This window comes from Schistosoma haematobium, chromosome 4, assembly GCF_000699445.3.
Source record: "Schistosoma haematobium chromosome 4, whole genome shotgun sequence".
Lineage (NCBI taxonomy): Eukaryota > Metazoa > Platyhelminthes > Trematoda > Strigeidida > Schistosomatidae > Schistosoma > Schistosoma haematobium.
Window position 1 is genome coordinate 40,383,392 of NC_067199.1, and position 13,498 is coordinate 40,396,889.

At 34.7% G+C, this 13,498-nt stretch overlaps 1 protein-coding gene across 1 annotated transcript in view; it reads right to left on the reverse strand.

Moving 5' to 3' along the window:
• MS3_00008068 (uncharacterized protein) overlaps positions 1-13,498 on the reverse strand; it is a 45,975-nt gene extending 32,477 nt beyond the window's left edge. Inside the window, exons 1-6 of the mRNA XM_035732518.2 lie at positions 13,461-13,498; positions 11,345-11,594; positions 8,331-8,683; positions 5,040-5,216; positions 3,038-3,325; positions 276-362 (exon numbers count right to left, since the gene is read on the reverse strand). Coding sequence (XP_035587206.2) covers positions 276-362; positions 3,038-3,325; positions 5,040-5,216; positions 8,331-8,683; positions 11,345-11,537 — 1,098 coding nt within the window. The 5' untranslated portion in view covers positions 11,538-11,594; positions 13,461-13,498. The remainder of the gene's footprint in view (positions 1-275; positions 363-3,037; positions 3,326-5,039; positions 5,217-8,330; positions 8,684-11,344; positions 11,595-13,460) is intronic.

Sequence of the window (13,498 nt, forward strand, 5' to 3'; positions counted from 1 at the left end):
CTACAAACCAGTGACTTAAAAAACCATAATTAGTTTGTAATTTATAGTTCAAGACTAAATAACATCCTGTCAATTGTAGATGTTAGTTTACTTAACTTCTAATTACAATTGAACAGTTGTACAACCGAAATGCAACGCAGAGTAACCATATAAAATTTGATGTAAGAAATCGTAAACAACATTTATTATAAAAATATTAACAATGCTACTTAGTGGTTCGAACTGCTACGACAATCGCAGTACGTTGTACAATGAATGAGCAACAATAAACATACCTGATGTAATGCAGATCCTAAAACAGGAATCAAGAATCCAGAATGAATAAAATATAGTAATTGATCACGAACATGAGGATGTGCAATCTAAATAAAAAAAAACAGAAAAAAAATGGTATATAAAAATAAGCTTGACTGGTAAATATAATAACTTTGTAGGTATGAGCCAAATAACAGTTCTACTAACACCATTTACTACAAAAGATAAAAAGATATTAACTGGAAGTATTCGTAATTTCTAGCAAAGATTATTTGACCATTTTGACTAAGGTATCGCAATACTATTAAATCCTACAATCGAAGAAAACAATTGAACAAGTTGCATGTTATGTCCTTTGGTCTGTCTACCCACTCTTGGTGCTGAGGATACTTATCTAATCCAGATTAAGACCTTGGCGCGATAGGCTGACCGGCCTAACATTGAGGCTAGTACGCGCGAGTTCGAAGTGGGGTACAGAGGAAACTATTCCATCACCTGATTGGCTGACAAGCACGCTTTGAGAGAGAAGACAAGACAACCGGAACACTACTCGATCTATTCACGATATCCAGATTTCAGTTCAGTTCGGGTTAGTGTCAAAAGGTACATGAATAAGTAAGTGAATAACCCGACCATAAAGTACAATAATTAGGAAAAATACAATTATGTCCAATGCTGGGAATTAGCGTAGAATATAGGGTGCAAAATATTATGTTTAAATTACAATAGCTTCGGAACAGAAAAGGGTATGCCAATGAATCAAACATCGGACGAAAGCTTATGTTCTGTAGAATAGAATAGGGACAAAAATAAATGCTAGTGTTTTACAAGCTTTGAATAAAATGGGATAACGTCCCGAAAAATAGCTTTCATAGTTTGTCAGGGCTTCTTGTTTTCTTGTTCACAACAGTGCATTACAAACTGCTAACCAATAATGAAATTTCCAAAAATTTAAATTAGCAAGTTGTAAGCATTAATTAGTATATTCATTTTGTATTATTTGTTTGAATCTTCCCATTGATGTTTAGGATTTCAATTGATCAGTTCCTTATTGGCATCCTGTACGGATTGCTTCGATATTGCCTTAAGTCACAAGCATTATAAAAAAAAGATGAATGATGGCTAGCAGTGGAATCCAGGACGTGTGTTTCGTCCTATTTGGGACCTGGATTGGTATATATCGCCTGCTAATCAGCTAATCAAACATTACCATAAAAGGAGCAATTTTATTTTACAACACTATGACTAGTACGAAGGCATTAAACATTATCACAGTCGCTATTCTAGAAAATAACAAAACTTTAAACATATTCCGCCTTCTCTATGTATAATTCCCACTTTTATACTTCTTCCAATCTAAAAAACATAATTCCAAAAGAACACATATCAAAAGATGAGAGAGACCAATTTGTAAAATATACATGAGTTATATTTCACAGAGACGGAAGTCAATAGTGACCATGGGATGATGAAATATTTTTAAAAAAAACAAATGAACAAAATATGACATTTATACTTGAAGCTGTCACTTTAGTTGAAAGATTCCTCTTATAGAGTAGTATTCCAAGACAAAGAATGTTCGAACAAACGATCGCTCTTAATAAAATTATCATCAGACTTTACAGTAATAAATCCATAATTATTGTAATACAAATGTCAAAAATGAGGTATATATAGACAAGTTGTAAGTGAACTATGCAATATGTGAACTTTAGCATAGATTACATCACATATACGTTAAAAATGCCATTTGTAAATTTGAAAGGTCATTTAAGAAAAGAAGTAGGTAAGTTTGTTGTACACTGTCGAGCTACAATCGATATAAATCATGTGGAGGAAATGCACAGTAAGAGAAATGTCTGATTTATTGAGATAATAATAATAATAATTCAGTCATGTGAATAAAACATGCAATAAGAGAAATGTTGTCAGAGTAATTGAAATGAACTGAGAAACATCAATGAACAAATCAAGAATGGGACAGAACGAAGATTGATGAGGCAATGATGGACCATAACAAAAAGAAAGATTAAATATTCCTCTGATGTATACATAAGTTTGATTCTTTTGAGTTAATCCTGATAACTTTCATTATATAGAAGAGCCGTAATCTTGCTAATTTATGTGAATTATTTGGGGGTCAATATAAAAACGAAAAGAAATAATCTTTTAATGTATTGTTCGCTGTCTATCAAGTGAGGAAGGATGGTGCTGTTAACAGATTTCGTAAATCATTTTTCCAACCATACTAGAACAAGTTCACGAGCACGCAATGATAAGGCTCTTTGAGTACGGTCTATTCAACTAGCTCTACAGGAGCTATCGTTTAATCACAAATACGTAAGGCCGAAATGTATGTAACATATAATTGCATTTCTAGTAGTGAACAAATTAAAGTCATTTGTTTGAGTTCTGTTTATTACGTCTGTTCACTCTTTAACTGTTTAGTACACTTGAAATGTCTCTTTTTGTCGATTGCTTTCAACTAAGTGATAACAGTAACAGCACTAAAGTAGTTAATCTAAGTTTAAACATTTGGGCTTTTAGGTCATTCTCAATGAGATAAAAAAGACTACTAGTTACTAACAATGACGACGGTATAAGTGTCAATGAGATAGTTAATTTTTCTCTATAAGATTATTCTATCAGGATCATGTCTAGCATGGAAGAGAAACGCTTGCGTAATGAAATCTAAGCCATCAATGCAGTAGGCATAAACATTGCTAAAGGTTTTAAAAATGTTAGTAAAAAATAAACTAGAAAACGCATACATCTTTCTTACTTTAATAGTCAGATTACAAAAATGTAATGTATGTAAAAATCGGCGTATATCGATTGAATTGGAACATTCATTCTCGGTTATTTGATGCCATTCAGCTCCACCGACTTGTAATTCCAACAGACATGGGTTGAGTAAATCTGATTGAATATAGATTGGCGTAGTTACAGAAACTGGACCTCCCGGAGAATTTAATGAAATATCACCGTTATGATTTTGACATAGCCCATAACGTGGAACTAACTTTTTTGGTAGACTAGAATACAGACCACTTAAACCAGTAGCTAAAATCTGAAGTACAAAACAAAACAAAAAACAGCCAATACATAATTCCGACCCAATTAATTGCGCTATGACAAGATTAACAGAAGACACACCCAAATATCGGCTGAACGTATACATGAAGAAAAATATGATCAATATTATAACAGACGGACTACGATAAGACAGAAGTGACATTGTATGCACCATTTTATTGGAAAACTAACCTGGCTCTAACAAAAACAACCCTATTTGCAAATACACACATGAATAATTTAGTTACTTCTACATAACAAGGCAAAAGCTAACTGGTTAAAGAGCTTGATTTTTTAACTACTGAGTTAGCAGGTCAAACACATAATGCACTCATTTAGGTTTTAACAGCTAGTTAGTTTCATTTAAGGTTCGCGCATAAATGACTTAAAGATTAATACATAAGCTTATACTTGACAAATGATTTGCAGTAACCCTGGTGCTAGGTCAGCAAGGTGTGTCTTCAGACTTCAGGGAAATGGTGTTCCGCGTGGAACTAGATCCACCCACTTTCCCAGAGTGAAACTTGCCACTGAGCTACTCAGGCCAAGTCTTACCTCATGTAGAACTGAGATGTTTAAAACTGGATGATTACTACGTAGTGACCAATGTCATGTTTGACTAGTCTTTTGACACAGATCGAATACCAGAGATCAAGTTGCAACTGCTTGATGTGGGTTCAAAGCCCACAGAGAGTATTAGGTCCCTTAAGACTTCGTGTACACCTTGCCGACGATTACTAACTGGTACGAAACCTGTGCCAATACAGGGCCTCCTGTCGAGTACCTCCAACCATCTAACATCTTGACATAGTACAGGCGATGTGTCAAGTCACTTAGACTGGTGGACATATTGTAACTTGTTGACCGATATAATTCGATCAGTACTAAACAAACATGATATTTGTTAGCTAGTTGTAAAGTTAACACTACACAAGGTTACAATATAATATTTAGTCTCCATCATAACTTCAGGATATTCGTCATGAAATAGCCAGTAGTAGGCATATAGTCTTACTTAGTGCGTTGATATGTATTGATGATAAGAAAAGAATTCTATGTTTAGATGTCGCACTTTTACCAACAGAATGAAATTTTAAAAAAATGACGCAAAGGAGGTTCTTCGGGCTAAGAATGAATAACTTTAACAAAGGGTTGGTGAAACTCCATATATAGTCCTGAATTCTTTTCTATATGGAAATTTGTGCTTTGAATGAAATTGCACGACCCATTTTTATTATGTAACAAGTTATAAAAGGATTATTGTCTGTCACCCAACTTCATTGAATTTCCATAATCCCAGTGAATTTGAAGTGGTATGGGCCTATGTTTCTTCAGTCACTATTGTATACTTTGAACGATCACTCACTAACTTCAATGTGTTCGTACATTCATGAACTAGTAAATATGATCTAATAAAACGTAACCGTTTGTATGATGTGCTGAAATATATCTTTTTAAACCCCGACCCACGTAATTCGATTTGAGGAACCGAAAAGTGCCATTACACCTCATCCAAAGCAGCTCAAAGATACGTACACAAATCTGGAGTTAATAAATCGCACTTATAGGAAAGAATTACAGACGAAACGTTAAATCCCTAGGAGACATCACATCATAGATCCTCCTAAAAACAAAAATGCAACTAATGAACAAGTAGTACACAGACCTGAGTTCAGAGATAACGCCTTATATAACCACAACCAGCTTACCGGACATATATCAGATTCATATGCTAAATATTGACCAAGACAATCATCTTTATTAGAAAGTCCAAATATGATTAGGAGTGAATCTCTAGCCGAATCCCCCAACGGGTCATTTCGATGTACTAATGGAACAAGCAATGAAAATATCATATACGGTTGGTTGAAAATTTCTTTGCATAACTAAAATAAATAATAAAGATATCCAAATTCATGATTATGATCAATGATTTAAAATCACAAATCAGTCAGTCAGTCAGTCGCAACGTAGAACCTTAGTACATCGGTTCAAGCTTCCATATCTCACTAAAACAGACAGACGAAATTGCCAGGTCAAATCCCAGAATAGTAAAGGAAGTAAAAGTATGAGTGGTGAATAACACGGTACATTGCTTCACCGGACGACACCTGACGTGAGGAAGTCCTACTCACTGCCTTATCGCGGCATTACTGTTGTTTACGAAATCGAGAGGACAAACAGCGAATGTCAGGCGCTTTAACCGGGCTGGTCGATTTGAAGGATCCACCTGGGAGAGTTGGAAAACCCTAATTCCAAATCAACGGTGCACATAGGCTCCAGAATCCTGAGGGAACAAATGTTGTATGAGCCAATCGTTGGTCACCGGCTATCATGGGACTGCATCTCCTTACGTTTCTCTATTGCCTTGTGGATCAGACCATTAGGTCGAAGGCTCTGAGTATGGCCCCTTCAGAAAACCACCTGCTTTGATTTGGGCACCCGGGCAGTATCACAGCCCACACACAAACCAAGTAACTTCTGTGGTGCATATGTATTCGGTACCCCTTGGTACCAATATTTATGTTTTTAAATAAATAAATAAGTGGTAAATGAAAAAAATAGGCAACGAAGATACGATTCTAGAAAATATAAATTATTGGGGTAAAAACACAAAGGAAGTTGTCAGGAATTTAGAAGCTCAAAAGACAGCTGTTTGTAAATACCTGTACTTTTCTGACGATGATTATGGTAGTCCCCCAGGTTTCAACACCTTACAGTAGGACTGTCTTAACGTTTGCATTGAAAATTTCAACTTTGATGTTGGCTGGCAGTCCGTTTGAGTTCCATATGTTCCTCAATTGTAGAAGTGCTGCTCTTACTTTGTCAATCCGTGCCTTTGCATCTGCATCAGATTCTGCTTCTTTACAGATTATTCTGCCCGGGTACGTCAAAGATTCCACATCTTCCAGAGCCTCTCCATCAAGTGTGATTACGCTGGTTTTCTCTGTGTTGTATTTGATGATCTTGCTTTTTCCTTCGTGTATGTTGAGACCTAATGATGCTTCCCGTCTGATGTCAAGGTCTTTATATTCCAGCCAATCACTAGAAGAAGGAGGAAGGGCAGAGTACTCAGCCTGGTCTGACTGCAGTCCTTATTTTGAATGCATCTGTCAGCTGTCCTCCATGCACGACTTTGCATTACAGTCCGTCTTATGAAGTCCGGATAATACTGACGATCTTCTCAGGTACTCCATAGTGTCGAAGAAGTTTCTATAATGTCCTCCTACCCACACTGTCAAACGCCTTCTCATAGTCGAGGAAGTTGATGTATAGTGACGAATCACATTTAATTGATTGCACAATAATGATCCGTAGTGTCACGATTTTGTCTGTGCCCGACAGATCCTTACGGAATCCGTCCTGTTGATCTCGAAGTTGGGCGTCTACTGAGTCTTTTATCCGGTTCAGCAACAATCTGTTGAAAACCTTTCCTGGTACTGACAGTAGTGTGATGCCTCTGTAGTTCCCACACTTGCTCAGATTTCCTTACTTCGGTTTCTTGACGGGGTGTCCTTCTTTCCAGTCCATCGGCAATTATTCTTCCTGACAAATATTCCTCAAATACATCCAACATACCTACTGTGTGAGATGTTGAAGAATTGTTGTTGACTGATATAGTATTTTCGATTAACGTATTTTAAAAAGACGGTGTACTTGTGTATACCGTATGAAACACTGAAAGATTATTCATCCAATTTATCCATTAGTCACAATAGTTTGGTTGATTTACTATTCATGTTAAAAGTGTGGAAGTGTATTACGACGGATGGTCGATCTGTCTTTGTTAAAATTTAGATTTTGTCCAATATTGATGACAGAAATATGAGACCTGAATTTAAACCGATATCAGATTTTTTTATCCAAACGCTTAAGTTAATAGTCTCAAGTTAAAGTCTAGAGTTGAATATTTTTGATAATAAATAAGAAAGATAGAATGTTAATAAAGAATGGAAGATGTGTGGAATTTACAGAATACCCACTGATAGTTCTATCTACCCTAGAACAATCAGCATAACTAGATGAACAGTAACTTTTACCGTAATATAGAATCGAGCTGAAATTCAGTTGGAAACCAAGAAACATTAGACAGGCTGTACGTCATAGTTCTAGGCTCGATTCCGTGTAAAGAAAGTAGATGCAAGGGGTTGAGAAACTAAGCACAAAGATGAAGCAGTCGTCTAATGCTTTTGACTTACAGTGGTTCTCTAGCTCATCAAAGTCCGTGATCAAAACTATCTGAAAATGAATAGGGCTAAAAAAACAGCTAAATAAGGTTTTCCTGCATCAGTAAGTCTATAATGACTACTACAATTATTTTTTTTCATAATTATATATGTTAAAATTTTAAAAAACGTAGGTTACTAGGATCTCATTAGCTACTTACAGATTCGTATACGAGTAATAGCTATTCCTAATAATGTGATCGTTAAAGATACTTCCTAGATTACTTGAAAAGTGAAGGACTGATAATATTAGGTATAATAATTTAGAATGTCTCCCACAAGTAACACAGTTCGATTTATCACACTCCGGAATGAAGTATAACTATTTAAAGAATACAGAAATAAAAGGATTTCAGAACAGGGGGCAGGAGAGAAGGGAAAAACAAACGAATATTAAAATCATTAGGACTGAAGGAGAATCCGTTCTAAACAATGTCACTCATGGTCTAGTACCACTGATTTGCCATATTGGGAAACTATGACATCTAACTACAATACTTAAATAGACAGACTTTAGTTTCAATGATCTGATTCATCTGTTCATCTTCAGTGCTATGCCAATTTAGTTATACTTCAACAAGCATCACAGACTCATTCAGGTGGTGACTTGGCATCTGTAACTAATCCCCTAGCTACCACATGCTCATCATATTAAAGCGAATGAGTTTTAACTGATGAACTTTAACCACATAAAGCTAGTCTCTTTAGAAGTTAACAATTTGATCTCTAACATATACACACAAAGAAGTAAATATAAAATTATCAAGAACTTACTTCTTTACTAAACTCCAACAACTGAAAGTTTCTACATAACAAGATGCAAACTTCATGTAACAAATGCCCATAGATTTGATCATAACTAGGCCGTAACTGTGAGGATAATTTGAATAAAAATTGGCACAAAGGTTGAAGAATCGGTCTATAAAGCAAAACATTCTGTTTCGATTGTGTTATTAACTGTTCAAAAGCAGTGATTAAATGTTTTCTTAACACATCGCGAGTACTGATAGATTTTTCATCTTTTGGTGTTGGATTTCCTTCGATCCAAATGAGGAGTAATTCAAAAATATTATTTCTTATTATTGTTTCAAGATATGAACCTTCTACTAGTTTGTTTCTTTCTAGAGCTTAAAAAATACATAAAATAGGTTCCAATAATAAAATCCATTGGTAAATTAAAGCTACAAAAGTAAAATGGGTTTTAAAAAATGATACATACTTTGACCTTTAGATTAGTGTTCATGACATCAACCGACTGACCTTAATATGAACCAGAGACCCAGATGTTTAGGTGTGCAGGTCATAGATTAAAACAACACCCAACACACTTAAGTTTTAATACATGTTTACTAGCCCTCATAAAACAAATGTAGTTTATCACCCCATATGAGGACTCGAAGTTGGTTGGATTGTTCTGTTTTACCACTATCAGACACCAAACTACGATATTAAACTTGAGTAGCTTAATTACCCATGAATCTAGTCAGTAATCAACAGATAAAATATTTTACCGAGATCTAGTTAAGATTCATATTACCTTTCTTCCTTCCTAGTATATGGTGGCTCTTAAATAAACTGGATTTATATACTCATTAACTATGACTCAGATGATACGGAGCCATACTATAAAAATATAAGCAATTTAAACAGATTGAACAAGTTTAAAAAGGCTTGTTATGGTGGGACGAATATTGGGGGAGCTGAGGTTTTCGGCGCTAATTTTCGGATCATTATTATGTCTTTACTATATAATTAGAAGATAACCTTATTATTGTATTTCTAAGTTTCTCTTATTGTAAGCTTTCAGTGAATCTATTGGCTGTTGTTGTACGTTTAACTTTTCTCTAACTATTGCTAGTTAATTATGCACTGTTTCTTCTGCCTTCTAATATTCATGATATTATTGTGCTTAAAGTGTGATTTCTCATTTGATGTACTGTGTGATCAGGCATTTCAATTGTATTACTGCATATTTTGAGTAACAATCGAATTGAGTACAATAGAGAATTGATCTGCTATTTATCCGCATTTTCTAACTGGCTACGAGTTTAGGAGAGGCTCGAGGACCAATAAGCGTTAAGGTCTTGACTGTTGTTCACTAGTCAATATGCAAATTCATGAAATAAGCAACCGGTTCGACTGGTAATATAAAACGTAATGTCGATTAGATGCCTAGAGCCATAGAATAAAAGCTTTCCCAAAGCATTAAAATCTATTTTAACTCAAATTAAAATCAAGCACACGTCTTTTGTGCTATATAATCCAACTTGGTTAGGTATGACCCTACTAATAGCTAGTTATTGAGTTCTAATACCACTCTGAAGACGGTAGTGTTCATACATTAATACTTTTCTCAGATTTCCATCTCGAAGTAAGAATACGAAAGCATCAAGTCCGTAGATCGGAAGCTAACTCGACATTTAAATTTGTAGACAAAATATAGAATCGACAAGAAGTGCAAATTAACAGAATATTAGTGGTGACGTTTGCTTTCAAGCAGAGCTTATCAGGCCATTCACTAAAACCAACGGATGAAGCAGCCAGACTACACAGTGATTTCAAAATAACCTTTCATACGCTTGAGGTTTAAACTATTCAGCGAGCAATCAGAAATCTTTATTCAAATTATGTAGATTAAACCACAATTTTAATTAAACTGTACGCATAAGCTGGATTTAACAGTTAACCAGGAGGTAATGACGTCCCTTTAACCTACTTATCATCCGGAATAACCTAGTAAGCTGTTCCATTAACAATGACAAAGAAAACATGAAGTATTCTTATGAAGATAAGTACTATTTGAGTTCATCACACGGTAGCATTAACCATAAATGCAATGATAACTGGTTAGCTAGGATTATAATTAGTTGTAAAAGCTGGAACTGAATTAATTGGAGAATCAAAGATATACAAAATTTACTTAGCACAATCGTTATTAATATTTAATCATGCTGTTCTGTTAATATTTTGTACAAAAATGTTCTTTCATTAGAATAAAGGCCTATTATAGCTAATTATATTGTTCACAATCTCAAATTATTCGGGGACCTACCAATAATCTGGTCCCGTAATCAGTTATCACTCGGTTATTTCCTATAATTGTATTTTGTCTGTCAATTATTCTTTCCTTTCACTTTAAAAATTGAAAATTCGTTACACCAAACTATAAAATCAAACTATATGATATCAAGGGACTATTGTATACCTTTTAAACCGTCATTTATCTTGACAGTTAGCAGGTCTCTAAGGATTCTGAACTTTAACAGCTTATAAAGAAAATAAGAATATCACTTAGCACTCATTAACTACACAGTATAGTTCTGTGACTCTTGAGCCAGTAAGCAAGATAAATCATTTCTTAAATCTTCTCAAGAATGTAATATCACAGTAGACTGATATCACAATTCTATTACGTAAAAAAAATTGTTTATAATAGTAAACAATACAAATAACGATTTATATTGTTAGATCTTGGTAATTATTAGTAAGATTTATTTTCAATCTTGGAGGGACCAAACCTCAAAACGCTAACAATAATAGATAAGTATCATAATAAAAACAGAAGTATGCGGATAATTAGTGAAAGTTATAAATCGGGAATGCAAATTATCCAAGTGAAATCACTTTGGACTTATTCATAAAGTCATGCAATAGCGTTAGATTACAAGCGAATATGTCATTCAAAAAGGTACTAAATGTATGGGTCAAATTTGATGGTTTGTTGTGCTGTAATTTAGATATAAACCCTTAATATAGTTAACGATCAAATTAGGGCAGATAAGACTTACTGTCGGAAGAGTGCTCATCAACAACTAGTAGTATAATTTTACTGACATGGTGAAAAACGGTGTCAATTTTGGAAGTAGATAGAACGCCATTATCCTTTTCATCAATTAATGACTTGCAATTAGTCCAATGATCGTGGAGCTCTTTAATATGCTCAACTTGCAGCACCTGATTAGACTTTGACTTATGCATCATTTCATTGGTTGGTGCAAGACACTCATTTTTAAGATGTATCGGTTACTGATCCGAAAGCTTAATAAAACCACAAAAAATATGCACAACTACATTGATATTGATACATATTTGGCAATCAATAGGAACAAAAAAAGGAATTTTATAATAACTTTGACACTCAAAACCTTGGAAAACAACATTAGTTAAAATCCAAGATTCCTCACGACTATGCTTTTAATCCCGTAAAATGACTGGAAAGTTATGGTGCGTTAACACTAACTGATGGAACAAATTAGTTTACATTGCTAAAATGATATACAAGCATTTTAAACACTTCCTCAAGTAAATTTAAACTGACTCAAGCATTTTATCTTGACGTAGTTCAAAATTCTATGACTTAACAATCGTGTTATTAATACTAGGCTGCAGAAAATTTATATATAATTGACTTACCCTTCCTAAAAAAATACCCCACGAGCGGATATCAAGAGATAGTATATAAATCAAAATTAAGTCACCGTTGGGTAGCTTATATATCTGTTGAGTAAATCTCGAGTATAACGAATCTCTCCTGTGTTAATCGTGATCCTGTGTGGCTGTTTCAGATGCTTGGAGGAACGAAACTTTTAAGGTACAATCGCTCTGACGAAATTGTGTCAGCGGACTTAACAGTTAGACAAAGGTTGACGTGTTGCAGCAATGAGTTACGAGGTTTAATTATGGCAATACGGCTACTAAGACATCAAGTTTCACGAGACCGGATAAACCTTCTTCTAGTCAAAACTGTGAAAAAAAAGATAGTTTATAAGATAATTATGCTTTCTGGAAGCAACGGAAATATACTGAGGTCGGTAAACAAAGGGCGACTAAGTATACGAAAAACAAAATATTGCACTAAAAGTGAATCCATCGAGTAAAATAGCCGTGTCACGTTCGTTTAGCACCTCAGATGAAGCGAAACGGCATAGGGTTATGCGAACAATCGTAAGTACTTTCAGTTACACTATAATTTATGGACGACATTTGGGCGACAAAGTGACTTTTTGAGTGTCTACCTACTTACTAGAGATAAATGAGGGTTATAAAGCAGTTTGAAGAATAAGGATTATGATTCACAGTTGATGCTTAGAAATTAGACTTTCGGTTTTTCATCACGAACCGACATCAGCTAAAATGACAAGACGCTATTTGGCCAGATAGACGAGTGAGTTTCGCACCCAAATACGAAACCTATACTTTTACAGCTGATTGGTTAGTCCATAAAATATAGTCTCGCCGTACTTTCTTGAAGCTGTCTACTAAAGGAGCTGTCGTAAAATCATGAGTCCAACTGCTCCAGACCACATTGGTTCAAGCTCTAAAACTAAGATCGACACTGTTTACTGTGCTAAACATTAACGCTTACGACAAATGAGATTGAGGCAGAAGCCTAAGAAAAAACTACTCGATGGGAACATAAGAAACGAGCTTGATATAAGTTATGAAGTACTTTTTACTCTTGCAAAAAAAGACGGTTTGAACTTAAGCCAATGGAGTAAACAAATACGGATGACTTTGAACTAATTTTAAGCAAACGAGTGATGTTTATTTACAAAAACGATTTGTTCCTTCAGGAAATGCTACAATATTATCTGATAAGCAGCTTCACCATGGATACCAAGCGTTTGAAAATAAACTCCTTTGTTTTCCATCAAAACTGGAATCAGATGAAATGTGAAAATCAATGCTTGTAGAAACTGGATAAATTCACCCAAAATACTATACTAATTTCAATCTTTACACTTGTCATAAAAAATGGAAACTAAAGCCCATAGACTTCTCTTAAAAAAGAATCAGCTATTTGCCAAAAACTAACTTAAATTAAATGTCTGAATTAGCCTTATAGAGTGAGAGGTCTTGATTTTTTAAGATAGTAGTATTTATTTAAAAATGGAACAAACTAACTCTCGACTCGTGTTCCTTGTCACTCCAACAGAGCGCTG